This window comes from Chenopodium quinoa, unplaced genomic scaffold (genome assembly GCF_001683475.1).
Source record: "Chenopodium quinoa cultivar QQ74 unplaced genomic scaffold, ASM168347v1, whole genome shotgun sequence".
In the NCBI taxonomy this organism is placed as follows: Eukaryota; Viridiplantae; Streptophyta; class Magnoliopsida; order Caryophyllales; family Amaranthaceae; genus Chenopodium; species Chenopodium quinoa.
Genome location: NW_018743850.1, coordinates 2,015,951 through 2,033,755, shown reverse-complemented (window position 1 = coordinate 2,033,755; position 17,805 = coordinate 2,015,951). Strand labels below are relative to the sequence as shown.

The 17,805-nt window shown below is 34.9% G+C and overlaps 1 protein-coding gene across 1 annotated transcript; it reads right to left on the bottom strand.

Moving 5' to 3' along the window:
• Positions 1–1,163: 1,163 nt before the first annotated feature.
• On the bottom strand, positions 1,164–3,515 carry LOC110685912. Its single transcript, XM_021862468.1, has one exon. The coding sequence runs from the start codon at positions 3,380–3,382 to the stop codon at positions 1,472–1,474; it is 1,911 nt and encodes a 636-aa protein (XP_021718160.1). The 5' UTR covers positions 3,383–3,515; the 3' UTR covers positions 1,164–1,471.
• Positions 3,516–17,805: the final 14,290 nt, after the last annotated feature.

The window sequence follows — 17,805 nt, the reverse complement described above, 5'->3', positions numbered from 1 at the left end:
GTGTCAAGTGACCTGATATAATAGGTCATTGTTTGTTGACTGGTTAGGGATTGAAAAATCAACAATCCCCAAAGTTTGGATTATTCCAAAATAATCCAAAGTTGGGATTATTGAAACAAAATACGTGAAAGTTGGGATTATTATTTTTAATTTTTCCTTGAATTTATCTTAATTGATAATTATATTCATGCCTATCAACTAAACAAGTCTTTATTTATGGTGCGTGTTTGTTTGGTTCACATGAAAATTGTATGCATGATGCACCATAAGAGATTAGGAAGTATGTCTGACAAGCAAAGGAAGCACAACGCAGGTAATATCAAACACAAGGCATTACCGCATTAGAAGATGTATACTAGTGCTTTGCTATTGTAACTTTGAAAAATAGATTATGGCACTTATGGTATTGATGCTACAAATATTTGAGCCCATTATTCATCAGATTAGCACCTAATAAGCAGCAAAATTTAAAGATAATTACTGACAGTAACAATAACAATACAAATATATAGACCCTGTTGTAAGCAATTTAACCAATGCATGCCATACAAAATCAATACATTCACATAGATTACATGTATGCAACTAAGCATTAAGAAATCAATGATTCCATAAATTGTAACAAAAAATTCTAATGCATATCATTAGATGATCATCTAATGATAAATTTTGCCAGTGGTCCTCAGACTTCTCACACAGGCACATTGAACATAATCGTTGATGATTTTATATGATACTACAAAGGAGTCAGTTTGCTGTCAACCATCACATTTCATATACACTAACGAGTAACGACTAATTGATCAAGAATGTTGTGAAGGTGGCCTCGGTATCTACATCTCCGGTTGGGGACCTGCTGACACCTATTAAACATACCAATTTCTTGAAATACAACACCAACACGGTTTTCTTCTTCAATAGATTACAAGAGTACTAAAATGAGGTGCTAATAAACTACTCAATGTACTTCGTATATGATATGCATAGAGATGCAGCAATATACGAGCAAATGAGCCACAGAATTGCAATGCAAGCAGCACAACACATCTTTTCTTTGCTCTATCAGCATCACAGAAAGCGTCATTGCAGCATTCATCAGACCACGACAGAAAAGGGGAAAACTATATTCAACCTTCTATGTTGATCAGAAGATATAAGACTTGAGCAAAGAATTTATACACTAAACAATCACATATCCAAGCAGTGCAGAAGCTATTAAGAGCATGAATCCTGTAAGTGTCATCAGCTAGCACCAATTTAATCAGCAGGCTGAATTAAAGATGCAAAGCAGAGACTTACAGTATCCAAATAGCATTACTCTATTGACAAATTATAGCACCTCGCTTGGTAAAATGTACTACAGTTATTCTGTATTAACCATATTTCATTGAAAACTGTACCAAAATTTACAGGTTAATACTGCTATATATTACTTATGCTATAACAAAATTACTTCCATAAAACTTGATTATCAGTCCAAAACAACAAGCTTATTATACTCTTCCCCAGAGATAGCAGCCTCCATAACAGCCTCAGGGCTAAGCTGATCCTCCTTTCCATCCAAGAACAACTTCATCATATTCTTCGAAAACCCACTCACCAACGCTACCCCTAGCTGGTTCTTTGCCACTGGTGTCGACCTCGAGTCTCGAAGATTCCAGAACACAATCTCCGGCACAGCATTACCATACCCATTCTGCTCATACTTCCTCTTAATCACCATATAGTCAGTCTCCCACGGGTGACTTGATGCTTGATCAAACTCCATATCACTAAACACAAACACCCTTTTAATCATCTTATCCTCAGGAAGTTTACCCTGCACTGCAACACTCAGGATCAAATCAAACACCTTCTGAAAATTAGTATTCATCCCCCAATCCATCTTTTCAATAAACTCAATCTTCGATTTCAGGTCACTCCCTTGAATCACATGAAGTTGAGGGTTTGCACTAAACGTGATCACCTTCCCTTTCCACGGCTCCTCAGACAACTCAGATAACAGCAGCCCAAGAGCAACACAGACCTCCATCGGAGTCCCGTGCATCGAACCCGAAACGTCACAAACAGCAAGACAATTACTCAATTTCCCTTCCTTAGACAAATCCTCTACCATTCTCTTCCATTGAAGCTCCGCAACCTCACCGCCATCTCCGTCCTCCAATGCCGAAACTATCTCATGAGGAAGCAATGCACCAGCAGCAATCTTCGCCTTACCAGACTTAACCTTCTCCAAATAATCCTTAAACCTTTCCTCATCATGTTTAAGAAAATGCTCTTTATAAGTCTTCATTGCAACCGAAGCAACCCTATTGTAAGGCAACTCATTCCACTTCCTCGCCGCCATAAACACCTCCGGAAGCTCCAATGCACGGCGCAGTGGCACTAACACGTCCTTCCGAAGCCGGTCTCGAACCCGGTAAGCGTAATGCGCCTCCTCCACACCCTCATACTCCTTATACTTCTCCCTTGGGAACACCTTCTTAGCAATGGCTTCAACGATCAAGGTAGCGCGGTCGAAAGACGAGTCTAAGGACGGACACCACTTAGCCGCGAGGCTAATCTTATCAAGCTTTCCACTATTAAACATCTCCAAATCAGAAATCAAACAACCCGAAAAAAGATCCGAAACTCGATCATGAAGAAACCGGTAATCCGGGTCACGGGTATACCGTTCAATCGCAGTTTTCGCCATTTCTGACTTCTTCTTAAGGCGAAGTTCACCGGCAACCTGCTTTTCTCTCTCCTGCTTCTCCTTCGAACTCATCGAACTCAGAGATTTCACCATCTTCTTCATCTTCTTATCACCCTTCTTCCCCGGATTCTTAAACCTCCGGCGATTCTCAAACGGGTCATTTTTAACCCGTTTCTTCATCTTGGGCACATGAGTCAAACCCAGAACCCGAAACAAAATCTCAGGAAAATCCTTGAAATACCCAAAATCAGCAAAACTAGGGAGATTACACGCAAGAGTTTTGGGATGATTTTTATGGAGCCAAAACGCAGCAGTGTAAAACCCATTTTTGTCAGATTTTCCAGTACCTCGAACACCACGAAGATTACAGATAAGTTTAAGGGTGGTCAACGGGTTGTGGGCCCAAGCAAGATCGAGCCGTTGAGTCAACGAATCGGCCGGTGTGCCGGGGACCACATGGAAGAATAGGTCAAGACATGGGTTGCCGGAACTGAGGAAGGTGGCGGAGAAGTTCTCGGTAAACCCCATTAATGGCGGATGTTGTGGTGGTTGATTTATGTTGTTGAAGTTTGCCACCATTGCATCGACGAATGGGTCGCCGGAGCCGCCATCTGCGGCGGTGGTTGCGGTGGAGGAGGGTGGGGGAGTTTGGCGGAGTGGTGGGCCGGTGAGAAATGATGGGGCCATTTTTTTGATGAGGTGTGAGAGTTTGGAGTGAATGGGAATTTTTATAGGGATTTGTGAGTGTGTTTAAGCTTGGAGGCCACGTTTTTTTGAGTCGGTTTAATTTTGATTTTTTTTTTTTTTACTCTCTTATTGATTAAGGAAAAATTAAAATGGGAATATTGTTTTGAGGAAGGTTCCTGTCATTTTCTGTTTTTTTTTTGAAAAAAAAAAAAAGAAAAGAAAATTTTAGTATGTGACATGTGTTGAATTGTTGATAACTTGATACTTGGGCACCAAGAATTCAAGGAATGGAAGTTTGAAGAAATGGAAGGGGTTGGACTTTGTATATGGGTTTTTGGTTTAATTGGAAAAGTATTGGGCTTATGTGTGATCCATTAAAGTTTGTGTACCGTTTTTGAATTTATGTTTTGTAATCCTGAATTTTCAACGATTTTTTTTGTTTTTTAACAAGGATGGGAGGAAGATGATTTTGGAATAATCAAGGCATTAATGAACTGAAGAAAATTGTAATTACAAACATACCATAGGATCATTTATCTCTAGCTAGTGAAACTTGTGAAGTTCGGCCTAATTATAGATAATAGTGATGTTGGCATGACTTATGGATTTCAAAATTTCGCTATTTTGGAGCATGTTTGATATCACTTTTAGGTTTTAATTCATGTAATGTACGCTGAATGACCTTAAATAATTAAATTTAACCATATTTGTACACAAATCATGTTCATTTTTAAAACTTACAATCTTAAAGTGAATAAACAAACTTAAAGGTTAATGAAAATTAGTCTAATTGAAAAGAGCCGACTCTATAGAATCCATAGAGGATGATCCTACATAACATGAAATCAATTAAATGCATCATGCAGTCGTACACATCTCATCATCTTCACAATATTTTTTTTTTACAAATGAATGTAATAATTTACTTGGGTCAAAGCAAAGGAGCAAGAAAGGTAAGAACTACTCAAGGGATTGCTTTTGCAAGTTCAAGCTAAGAAGTGTAAATGAGTAAACTTTGATCATGGAACTTGTGACTCTCTCCTTGTCAAAATAAGATGAAATTTGCCTCGGTTATCCTAAGGAAGGAAACTAACTTTATAAGGTTGCAATATTCTTCTGCAATTTTTCCTAGGTTATGCAATAAATATAGAAAAATGAAAGGTGATTTAGTGAATTTTTTCATAATATATCTTTCATAACCGATTCCATTGTGTGCGTGCACATACGTGTCTATGTGTTTGTAAGTGTATGCGTGAGCGATTGGAGGTTCTTGGAAAGGTATGGGAGCAAAGATAATGGAACATTATTTACAGTTTTACTGAGATTATCAGGTCATAATAAGAGAGCAACTTCCCTCAGTGCGCAGCATAATTGTATGCTGGATGGGTTGATTTCAGTCCTGGGGAACTCTGTTAGAATTCCGAGTGTAAAAATTTGATCAGATATACTGATAAGTGGCTGATCCTAATATAGTCCATCTTCATAAGAATTTTGTCAGAAGCATAAGAAAAGCGACGAGCCTATTTGACTAAAAAGATGCTTGAACTTGCCTAAAGTTCAGATGATAAGGATTCACCTATCAACTGTCTAATATGCATGATTCAGCATGTAACCTTTCATAGTTGTTTTTTGAGAAAAGTTACAAGGATAGTTATGAAAGAACACTTTTCTGAATCTGAAATTTTTAACTTGTACCGGGATATTCTATAATCTGGAATCTTTATGATATGTGAGTAAAAATTGAAGCATCATATCAGTTGAATTTAGCTTCCGAGTATAGTGCTGGGATATTGAACTAGCCAGCAGCAGACAGTCAGATTGCAGGAAGGTCCTACTGCAAGATAAGATTATTTATAAGCTTCAATTATTAACATACCAGCCGACGTTTATGAGAGCAAGAGCATAGGGATTTAAGGAAGCTACTGACTGCTTTGAATGCAGGACAAAGCGTGGCTGAAACTGCCAGTATTTTGACATATGTGTATCAGAGGCACATTTTAGTCTGAACAATATGCACAGAAACTTCTAAACCAAAATATGTTTTCCTGTGTGGTAAAAACACTTCAATGGCCTTGGATTTTAGTTCTTCAGAGCTGATTCCTGAAATCGAATACAAGTTGTGTACCATGGACCAATGGTGCGACCCTATGTAGAACCTTTGGAGAAAATACATCGATCTTTACAGTAAATTATTTCAACTACAAACATACACGAATTATAAAGTATAAACAGATAACAGAAAGCCTTTTTTGTTCATAAGATCACGTACTTCTGAGTTCTGACATCTCACACCCATCAGCTTATATTGTATTAATGGTTAAGAGTGGTTCACTGATTTGATTATAAAATTGCCTTTCAACTTGTAGGAAATTGCTTCTAGTCTGCAAAAGAGCATTACAAACGGGAGCAATGATGATTTACGCCTCAGAAAACTGAAAAGAAGTGAAAAGATGAGGGATTGATCATTTTAAAACAAATATTCTAAGGGAAAAGGAATTTCAAAAGAGAACTAGAAGTGATTTACGCCTCAGAAAACTGAAAAGAAGTGAAAAGATGAGGGATTGATCATTTTAAAACAAATATTCTAAGGGAAAAGGAATTTCAAAAGAGAATTAGAAAGATGAAAGACATCCCAAGCATTGGAAAGCTCATAGAATAGAATGAGCAAACTTTTTATTAAATTTGCCATGTATATGAAAAATTCAACAATATACATATTTATGGGATTTAAATGGAAGATGTTAATGGCCCTCATGGCAAAAAAAATCTAACCTTGTATATGACTCCTGCTAAATTAGATCATTTATCCAGAAAAGCAAAGAGCCTATAATGTAATCAATGACTAACTACTCTATTCAGTAAATTAAATCTTTACAATTGAGAGATTTCTGTGATCAAGTTGATAAAAAAATCTACAAGAACCTACATTCCTGTGTTAAACCCAGCTTAGAAGCGCGTTACTTTCTTGCTGGGGTGTATAGAAGGCGAAAACACCTTCTCTTTTCCCCTTGACTAAACCTTTCCATCAGAAGAAGGCATAATTTTCCGAGTTTGTGCCATTGAGGATGACAAAGTATTTACAGAATTTTTCCCTTTTGAAGGAGCCGAAGAATGGAAAGGAAATCTTTTAGGAAGCATCTGATCAAAGATTGCCTTTGGCAGCAATCTCGATGACTCAGAGATGACAGAGAAAGAAAGAAGTAAGCTGATGATGAAGCAACTCTGCAACAAAGAGCCTGACATATTTGTTGAAATTCCTTGAAAATTCTCAGTTCTCTTCAAAAAATTCGAGTGGACTGCAGTTTTATTGTGGCTTCAGAAAGTTTGTGATAGCAGACAGAAGTGAGCATTGTATGGAAGTTGCCAACTAGTTTGTTCAAGGAAAGATATGACAGTGGCAGACAATACACCATTAGATTAATGGTTTGTGCATGAAAAAGTTTAGGTCCCCTGAAGGATATAGCGCGATTTTAATAATCGAATTGGACCCTTAGAAAGAATTTTCACAATTAATATAAGAAAATCTTTGCTGTCAGATTATTAAAAGCAATTTAGTCACCACTTACTACAAATGAGGATACTTATAGCCACAACATTAAAAAGTACATTACTTATAACTGTCATCAGAACTTAATTAGTAATATCAGTAGCTGAAAATGTTATTTAATAAAAATAATTGGTGCATATGCATTTTTCTCTAAGCTCTAGTTATGATGTTCCTAATAATACAGGAAAAAAATAATTCAGATAGGAATATAATGATTTGAAAAACCTTCCATATAACTAATATCAGCAAATGGATAATTGGAATCGGGTTTGATTAAGGTCATATTCGGGTTATTAGTTAATTAGTACAGTTTCAAATGGGTCATTTGTCATTTACCCTTGGTCATTAAAAAAAAAACAATTTACAATTTTGTCAGGTCGGGTTTACATACAAGCATACAACGAGTATATTTGTAAATGTCACCCAAATTTCACAAATATTATCTTAAATCACATAAAAGTCACCCCTCTACCTTAAAGGTAACTAAAAAAAAACTCGCATTATGGTTAATAAAAAGTTACCAGTCCTACGCAAGACCTGCAGGTTGCTTATAATGATTAATGTCACACCATCAATATTAATTTTTGATTTTCAAATTCAAGTATGACAATAAGAATGATAACATGAAGCAATATCAATGGAAGAAATCAGGGAATCTTGTCTAAAGCAAAGTCTATTGATATAATCCTAATTAGCCTCGCGGTTAGAAGAGCCCTACCTACACTCGTGCGTCATTAATATTATAATCAACAATTAATCATGATTACACGAGAAGTGTTGTTATTGTTTCATTATTTACAAATTCATGGATTGAAAAAGAACAGACACACTTCACTTTAAGCTTCTCTTTTGTTTTCCGTTTCTCCAGCATCATAACTATGTTTATTTAAACGTACAACTAAAGGTAATGAATTTGACTATTAGTAGACTTATAGAGACAGTATAACATGAGTATTATTATACTTGAAAGGTTTTGTTACCAGAAACACCTAGTCTACATTTGGTAGAAATAGCTAGGAAGCCTAAAAATTAGTAGTAAAACACGCACTCCCACTAGCAGTTGCGCAAACGTTGATTCACACCAAAGATAATCACAACGTAATATCTTTTGTGCGACTTGGAACACCTATGTTAATTTGTGCGACCAAATGATTTTAGAGTGACTTGTTATATTGGTGACAGGTAACTTGTTACAAAAATTGAGTGTGATCAGTCGGTCTGAAATCTAGCCGATATATCAAAGAGCACCAGATTCAGGTGATTAATCTAACCACAAGTTTTAAACTGTTGCACCCAACAACACACTATTGTGTGTTATTAACATTGGTCCCCCCCTCAATATAGTACTGGAAATAAAAACTATTGGATGGTTAAGCTGAAAGAATGTCGGGCAAAAGCCGTTCGACGTATTGGAAAGATACACATTACAACCCTTATCTTGGTGGGAGTATTTTTTTCTCTCCAAAAGTGGTCACACCAGCAGAAAGCGAACAAATCAGGCAAAGAGGAACTCTCTGAGCAACCTGAACAAACCTTATTAATACGAAAAAGGTTTAATTTATCAAACAGTGTGGCCTTTTATTCGTATAATGAGGTACTATTTAGCTATTTCAGATGCTACATGAGGTACTGTAAGAAAACTTTTCAGTTTTCATAAACATAAGATGTTCTTATGTGAAGAGGCCAACAGAAGCTCCCACAAAAGACAGTCATATAAGTACTATGTATATATTTTTTGGGTGGGGTACGGTTTTGGATGTCCCATTCAATTTTGACTATCATCTAAAGCAACCATACTTTGCTCAAACTAACAATCCAGCACGAACTATAAGACTCATAGAGTGTCACCTTATTTTGGATGCAGGAAAAATAAGGAACTATAACAGTTAAAGAATGACACGGGGAGTTACATGGTTCACTAACAATGTGTTAGCTACGTTTGCATATAACAGGGGAGAATGATTTAATCAGGTTTTAAGGAGTTCCATGCACAAAATATATAACTAGTTATACTACTCACAGAATACAGACCAGCAAGACCCTTTGCTGCGCCGTAAGGTTGTTCACTTGTTCATAGTTCCAGATTCAAGGCATCCTATCATTACCCATTCATGTATACTGTACTCATTTAGCAAAAATAAGTTATCAGATCACTTAAATCATGACTATCTCACTATCTCAGAAACAAGAATATAATCATATCAATATAATTAATCCATATTATACAAATATTATTAAGAAAGGAAAAGGGAGAAAAAAATGGCCAATGCATTGTTAAATTAAACTTGAGAGGGTCCAAAGAAAAACAAGAACAGCATGACTTAGGCTCATCTTTTGAGACATTCCTGTGAAAATCCTGACACTGCCATCTATCCATGTAACTATGTTCTAGAAAGAGATAGCAGCGCAATTATATGTCACTTTATTAATCATATATTATCAAAGTTTCATGATGCATAAATGAGTCCAAATGCTCTTTCAAACACTTATAAAGTCATCTTCCCTGCATTCAAGACTCAAAGTTTCTTTTATCTTATGGTAGCCGAAACAACTTTACTTTGAGAGTTTCCAGGAAACACAACCACAACCACTGATTCAGGTAACCAAAGTCAAACTCAGCCACAATAGTCATACAAAATGTTCCTAGGTGTTGCACTCGGCCATCCTTATAAATTCTATGGATTTTTTGGTCAGAGTATCAAGTATCTGATGTGCTATTTAAGGTAAGGGTAGAGTAACACAATATAGTTTTAACTAAAACTAAAAAAATTATACTAAGTGTTAGATATACTACACTAGTGGTTCTTTTGTTTTTGTGATTTCTAGATGCAGTTTAGCTGCTCCGTCCTGAAGTTTCTGATACGCTTACCATCAAGGATCACTTGCAATCGCAGTTTCTGATTCAAGGAGCTGACAAAAAAGTTGTAGTGTAGCACAAAATTGAGAACAGACTAAATCAATATTAAAGATTCAGTTGCTCTAGTAATCTTATCACTATTTCAGTTCAAGCAAGACAGAGCAACTCATCTTGAAGGAAATTCACAAGACTGTCCCATTGTTGCTCAGTACATTTCCTTCTAAATACCATATTCTTGGTTTCTTTTAAGGCATTTCGTGAATTTTACTGTCAAACCTTTTTTACAAGAAAACCACAAGTATTCTGTCACCTAGCTACTTGCCATGACCTTTTTTCTTTTCGAGGAAAACCTTTAATTAGTTAAACACTCTCAACTCAAATCTGAAATGCCCTTGCTTCTTAAAATGGCTTTAGCCAACATGAATTTAGAATTTGCCTCTAGAAAGAACATATAAAATTTGTAGTAATTACATCACATGGAACCTTTGAAATGATAACCATATTTAGTCACCAGTCAAAACACAACTAACACTGGGTCGACTTTCCTCGATTATAACTTGAAAGGGTCAGGTGGATAAATGAAACAGAAACTATCAAGTGCATCAACTATGATATAGACTTAATATCACTTTGAGGGACTTAATATAGACTTAATATCTGTTAGAGGACCATCTTAACCAAGAAACTTAAGCTGATGGTTGAAGTCCAGGAATATCTGTTAAACTCTATCACGCCCCCTTACATGAGAGCCCATTGGGCTTGATGTGTGGATGTAGCATGGGCCCCACCATACCCACTGTTTAATATTCCATTTTGAAAGGAGGGGTGGATGAGATTCGAACCCTTGACCATTAAGTCACGCATGGTATGAGGAAGGTTTATACTGCATTCACACTTCAATCCCAACAGACTCACATCTGAGAGGGTGTGATAGAGTATAAAACATATTCTTAGACCTCAACTATCAACTTAAATTTTTGGTTGAGTTGGTTCACTAACAATATCAACTACTACATGTGATATAGACTTAAATCACTTTGAAGGACTTTATATCAATTATAAGCTCTCAGTTATGATATGACATCAACTATGATATTAGTATAGATTTAATATCACTATCAAGTGTCCCTTATTAGATGAACAATAAGTAACTCGTAAATAACTATCTAACTCTAAGTACTAGGTTACCTAAATAACATAACAAGTAACCCATACCTGACTAACTGAACAAGTAACCTCTGAATAATTAAACAAGTAATCCATAAGTTACCTAACCGGTAAACCCTGTTAAACTTTTCTGATAACACTTGTCTAACTTAATTGATAACCCCTATTAACTTAAATAACATATCATGTAACCCCTATATAATCGAACAAGTAACACTTGAATAACCAAACAAGTAACCCCGTATTAAAAGAACAAGTAACCCATATACGACTATCTAACTCTAAACTTTTCCGGTAAACCTTATCTAACTTGATTGGTAATCCCTAGAGCTGGGCACGCGGGCGGCACAGGCACGGCACGGTAGGGGCTCGACACGACACGAGAAACGAGGGGTGGGCCGTGAAAAAAAATTTCAGCACGAGCTCGCGGGCAGCACGAACTTTTGGCCCGCCAGCATGACCCATAATAATAAAAATAATAAAAAAAAACTATAAATAATAAAAAGAAATATAATAAATCAATAATAAAAATAAAAATAATAAAAAAGAACCATAATCATATAAAGAACCATAAATAGTGAAAATAAATATAATATCAATAATAAAATTAATTAATTAATAATAAAAAGTCATGGTTGGCCCGCGGCCCGCCAGACACGTGGGTCGTGCTGTGTCGTGGGCTAGGGTGTATAATTTAAAGGCACGGCATGGCCTGGCCTTCCTCCAGCCCGAGCTAGCACGGCCCACGACGGCACGGCCTGGCCCTAATTCCAAATCTGTTTGTCTACTAATCCTTATTAACTTGTAAGTTAAACTTTACCAGTAACCCTTGTTAAATCTAACTTAACCCTGTTAAACCTTATTGGTAACCCAGAATAATTAAAAAACACCATAATAAAAAGAAACAACCTAATAGAACATAAAGGAGAAAATGAACAAACAAAATCAAAACTATATAAAACACACAAACATAGAAAACTATTATAATTTTATAACAACCTATAGAAAAAACTGTTAAAGGGTCATCTCAACCAAAGTTTAAGCTTATGGTTAAAGCGGCAGAATCGATTTACATACTTTATCACGCCCTTTCACTTGAGAGCTCTTTGGGCTTGAAGTATGGATGCGTCATTGGCCCTCTCTTACCCAGCGACATATTCCATTTGAAAGTGGGGGGTGGATGAGATTTGAATCTGTGACATTTGTGTCACGTTAACTCTTAATACCATGTTAGAGGATCAACTCAACCAAAAGCTTAAGCTTAGGATTGAAGCCAAGGTTTAATTTATATACTCTATCAAGAACATCACTAAAATAAGTATGAAAATATTCTTGTTGAATATTACCTCCGCTAATATTATCTGCAACATTTATTGAAAACGAACGCTAAATATTAGATGCAACATTTCCAAATCTTTTTATTTTTTATTAATTTTTTAATGAAATTACAAAAATACCCTTACTTAAAACTTTATAACCTCAATTACATACTTAAAATTAAATTAATTAAAAATTATTTTAATCTAAGTAATCTAACTATTTGTACTAGATTAATTCATCTCCCTAAATAACTCTTTGAAATCAACCCGGCCAACCTAGTTCTTCTAATCTTTTAAAAATGTTTGTTGCTTTTTGGCTCAAGAATTGCAGTAGAGTATTATTTGTCACTTTTGCTTTAACAAAATCCAATGGTCATAAAACTTGAAATTTAAATGCACAACTTTGTATATAGTAATATATTGCAAATAAAAACATTGGAGATCATAATTTGTTTATAAAGATTTTAATAACAACTAAATTATAAACATAAAGGAATCATAAAGTTCCAATTATTTGTATAATTATGACAAATCTCATAATTATGATAGCATTTCACACAAAATCAAAGCATAAATTCACATAATTTTTTTTTTTACAAAAATCTCACGTAAAAAACCAACTTTAGTAAATCATATATCATTAAAATAAAATACCCATACCACAAATTACATTCGTCAATTGAATTAAATTAAGATCAAATTAATACAAAATAACCAAAAAAAAAATATTGAATTAAAAAGTAAAATAATTTCGAGAGTCCTCAAAAGGTGAAAAAATTAAAAAGTGAGTTTCCAAAATTATACTTAACTCACTTTTACAATGATTTACAAAATAAAAAGAATTTATTACGAAACAACAATATATTATTTAACAAATAACGTGAAACTACGTGTATATTATAATGACCATTGACGAATACACAGTGGGTTTAAGATGGTTCATTGAACCCACAGATTTTTTTGGAAAAAACTGGTTAAAAAGAATATTTGTGTAGAACTTGATCGACAAGATTATGGGGTTAAGCTCAGTGGTAATTTTTAGCTCATCTTAACTATTGAGTCATTGGAGATCAAAAGTTTGATCTTTCAAAGTCTCATTTGCATCAAGAAATGGATACCTCAAGCCCATCTCAAGCCCGAAATCAAGAAATGCATACTGCAAGCCGAAAGTAAAGGTTTCAAGTGTACTTTCGGTGCTCCCTTACCAATGGAGTCCTACTCAATGATGGGGATTCTCTCATCTTCATCCATTTCCAACACACTTGCCGACTCTAAGAGGGATGTCTTCCACCTTCCCTATGGGTATCTTGGTGGAACGATCGGCAAGTTGGAGAGTGACATTTGTAGGAGAAAGGTTGTCTACACCTAGTTTTTGGTAAACCGAAAAAGGATAAGGCTCACATTTCATCTACATCACACAAGGCTTTCCCAAGATGAACATCATTGATAGAACATGGGATAGGGAAACCATCGGGGTCTTTCAATTTTGTAGGGAGCTTGCTAGAAAGAATAGCACTATAATTTGCGGTGAGGTTTACGGTCTCCACTTCTCTCCTTCCCTTCAAGAGGTCCTTCAAAAATTTAGAATAGTGGGGCATCTCTTTCATGGCTTGAACAAAAGTAATTGGACATGTAGACCTTTAATAACATTCAAAAATCTCTCAAAATTGTGCATCTAGCTTTGACCTTTCAAAGCGTTGTGGAAAGGGTAGCTTCTCCTCTCTAGGTTGGCGATATAGGGGCAAAGGGGTGGCTTCTTTCTCCTTTGGTCCCTCAACAACCTTATTCTTTTTCTCATTTTCCAAAGACTCATTGATTTTCTCACTCTCATCCTCAAGCTCAACTCCCTCCTTTGATTTCTTCCCAATATTTGGATCACTCTCAAGAACTCTTCCACTCCTAGCGGTGATAGCATACATGTAAAAAAAAAAATAGAGTTTTCTCGAAAAATAAATTAAAAAAAAAAAGAATGTTACAATGTTACAATAATAATAAATTAATAATCATAATTTTGTTTGACGTTAATGTAGAACGTGGAGTTTTTAGTTTCCACCACGAGTTTAAAATCTTATTGAAAACGTGTTGGGAAGTTACCAAAATCCTCTCGAGAGAATACTTGATTTATTTATTTTTTTTCATTTTTGTAAAGTGTAATCCATCTATATCTAAAATTTGAACTTATATATTAAATCTTTAATTAATATATTTCATTCCTTTTTTTTTAAACGATTTCAAACCCACATTTTGAAATTCCTGAATATGCCATTGGTATTAAACATAATTATGTTTATTAATAGATTATTGTAAATTTGTATGATATCTTTTTCATATTAAATAATTCAATATTCATAATGTAATAATAAGGCACTAATTGATTGAATATGAATCTAGAAAATTTTACCAACAAGAAAAACAAAAAAAATCTCAGAATTTTAAGAGATTTAAAAGTGTATGGACAACATGTTTAAGAGGGATATATATAGTCTTTCATCTAAATTGTAAAAAAGTAAATATTGTTTTGTGTGTGATTATGAGTTAATGTATTAAAATGGTTGCATAGAGCTCTAGACCTCCAGTCATAGACAGAGCCTTAACTTCTGCCACATCATCTCGTGAAATCAGGGAGTTAGTTCCATATTAAAACCAATTGGTGATAGTGGAAGCAACTCCTCTACCTTATAAAGTGCAATCATCTCTCCTCTTTCTCCAATATGGGATACTCATAAGTGGGTTTATAATGGGTTTCAACATATTATGTTGTGAATATTTGTACTGAACTTTTCTGCACCCATTAAGTATGTGGTACAAGGCCTATAAGGAGGTGGTTGAAAATGGAAGTGGAGACATTAAAAAATGGTAATCTTAGAAAAAAAATTAAAGAGAATTCCACCGTCTTCATCGATGCTTGGAAGGACGGATTTGCTTACCACTAGAAACAAACCTGCAAGGGCTGTCATAAAGAGGAGTAAGCTGTGAAGAAAATACAATTTTTTGTGAAATTCCACGGACTAATTGGTAGGAAAAAAAATTAGCGTATGTCAAAAGATCAAATTTTATGTGTGGAAATTGTAAAATGGATGTGTAGAATTTATGTGGCTTATTTTCGGTTATGCATGTGATGAGTTGTTTGGTTAGCATTTAGGTCGCTTTGATTCTTCTCTTATTTGACTAGGTTATTGATTTGTTCTTCTTTTAGATTAATAAAGAACAAGTGATATAACATAGCAGTAACCCCTAAATAACTGAACAAGTAGTGAGAGAAAGTCCCTCAAAATGGATGCCAATTAGCTTAATTAGTTAAATATCTTAAGAGATCAAATCATGTTTACATCACTTCCCCAAAGTGGTTCTCTTAACACCAAAAATAAATAAATAATGAAACTTTATAAAAAACAATTGGACCTTGGAATAGCTTGCATTCCTTGCAACTCAATATTCATACAGGATACAGCAACAAAGAACAGATAATTTTTTCACTATCTGACATTTTTGTATACATCTTGTTCAGGTTGAAGTCACAAAAAATTTACATATTCGATCAAGGGTCAGTAATCAGGTAGTACCGTAGAATAGACCCAAGCCACAACCAACACCCCCCACCCACCCCCCCCCCCCCCAAAAAAAAATAAAAATAAAAAAATAAAAAAAAAACAGAGAAAATAGAAAAAGAAAATATTCAATGCTAATGTTGATGTGTTATCAAGAATATCAACAAAACAATGCTTCTAAACTAATACTCGTATAAGGATAAGGAATACCTATTCAGAACAACATATAGTCTCAAACTATGAGAACCAGTGCATCAAAGCTAAGCTATGGCTGATGTAATGGTTTCTATATCGAGGGATGCCATATTGTCTTCTGAACACAGAACAATCCTTCACGGTCTTTTGAAAAGGTGAACCTGATCTTCCATTGTAAGGATTTGGTCCTGATGTCCACCTCAGATATGGTTTCAGCAATGTCTCTCACTACTGGACTTCCTTCTGGCCTTTAGGATTTTGTCAACTTCTGCTATTACTGCCACAAACTTACACCTGAACAGAATAGTTCACTTACAAATCTTACCAGATGAAGGTATCATTGTTTTTTTTTTTTTTTTTTTTTTTTGAGCTGTGATGAATATAGGATGACTTTACAAACCTTTTCTTGAGAGCAGAGAAAAGATGGTAAGTATGAAGTCATAAGTTCTTGGACATGTACTGAATGACTTTGTACCAATCATGATATATTCCAAATAAACCTCAATGACATATAATCAGCATGACATAGCAGGAACTACATTCATCACCCACAATTTCATTTCCTTTAAGGCTGCAGCAAATCTGTAATGAAAAGTGCAATGCTGATGACATCCATACAAAAAAAAACAGCATTTTCTGCTTACCAACACTAAAATATTACAAGTCAGGCATGAAACTCAAAAACCAAGTCACTAATAGCATTTAGAAATGATCTTTCTTCAGCGTGCAAAGTTGTTATGGAGTGTTCTTTGACCTTGAAAGACTAAGTTTCAGTACATTCAAATCAGCACAATTATCTCAAAATTAAAAGCAATAAGTTCAATACATTTCAGAAAGCCTATATTTTAATATCATTATATAATTAAACTACTAATTACTCCTATAAATTGTAAGCAATCTGGAGTATATGTCATAAAGGGTTCCATATATATACTTCTTCTGTTCCTGAATAATTGACACGGTCAAACTTGGCACACATGCCAACATACTACTTTGACTTTAGATATATATGATTAAATATCAATGAAAAATACAAAAAAAGTTGATGTTATGAAACTATATATTAATAACTATTTAACAATATATTTCATGAGTCATGACAAAATTTATATTTTATACCGTTACTAAAAAAACGTTATTATATGTCTATGCTTTATTTGATACCAGTAAGGCAGTAAATCTGCGAATTTCCACCGTAAATATATTTTATCCATATTACAGCTCTAATTTGCACTTACTACTCCATGTTTCACCCTTCACTCAAATTATCTGCCCTAAGAGACATTTCATTGACTAAAAAGCTTACCCTCCGTCGCCTCATCTGGTATGGCCGTCATATATCTCACAGGAGACCAGTCAATGTCGATACCATCCAGATATGATTTGATATCGGCGTTGTAAAAGGATCTGCTGCGTATGCAGCTATGCATGATTGCAATTGTATTTTCTGAAAAGGAAATGTTCAGTAAATGTATTCAATAAAATCAACTTTTTAAGGGAAATTAAAAAAGGGAGGTGGTAAAACAAACAAACAAACAAATTTAAGATCAAGAATGTACCCTCCCCCCGGGCCCTCCCCTGCAGGCTGCAGCCTGAGAAAATAACAAAGATGACATGCCCTACCTAAAGGGCAGAATAAATGGAAGAATTGTCAAGTCTTTAGTTCATCATTCTACAATATTACTCCAATTTAAAAAGTGGGACAGCGTAATAACCACAATTAAACCAATGCTACATTCCCAGTGGAGAAAAATATACTTTCAATAAGTCATATTAAATCAACAACTTAC

Coding starts and splice junctions, on each gene's coding strand:
- LOC110685912 (XM_021862468.1), bottom strand. CDS start 3,382: ATGGCCCCATCATTTCTCACCGGCCCACCACTCCGCCAAACTCCCCCA.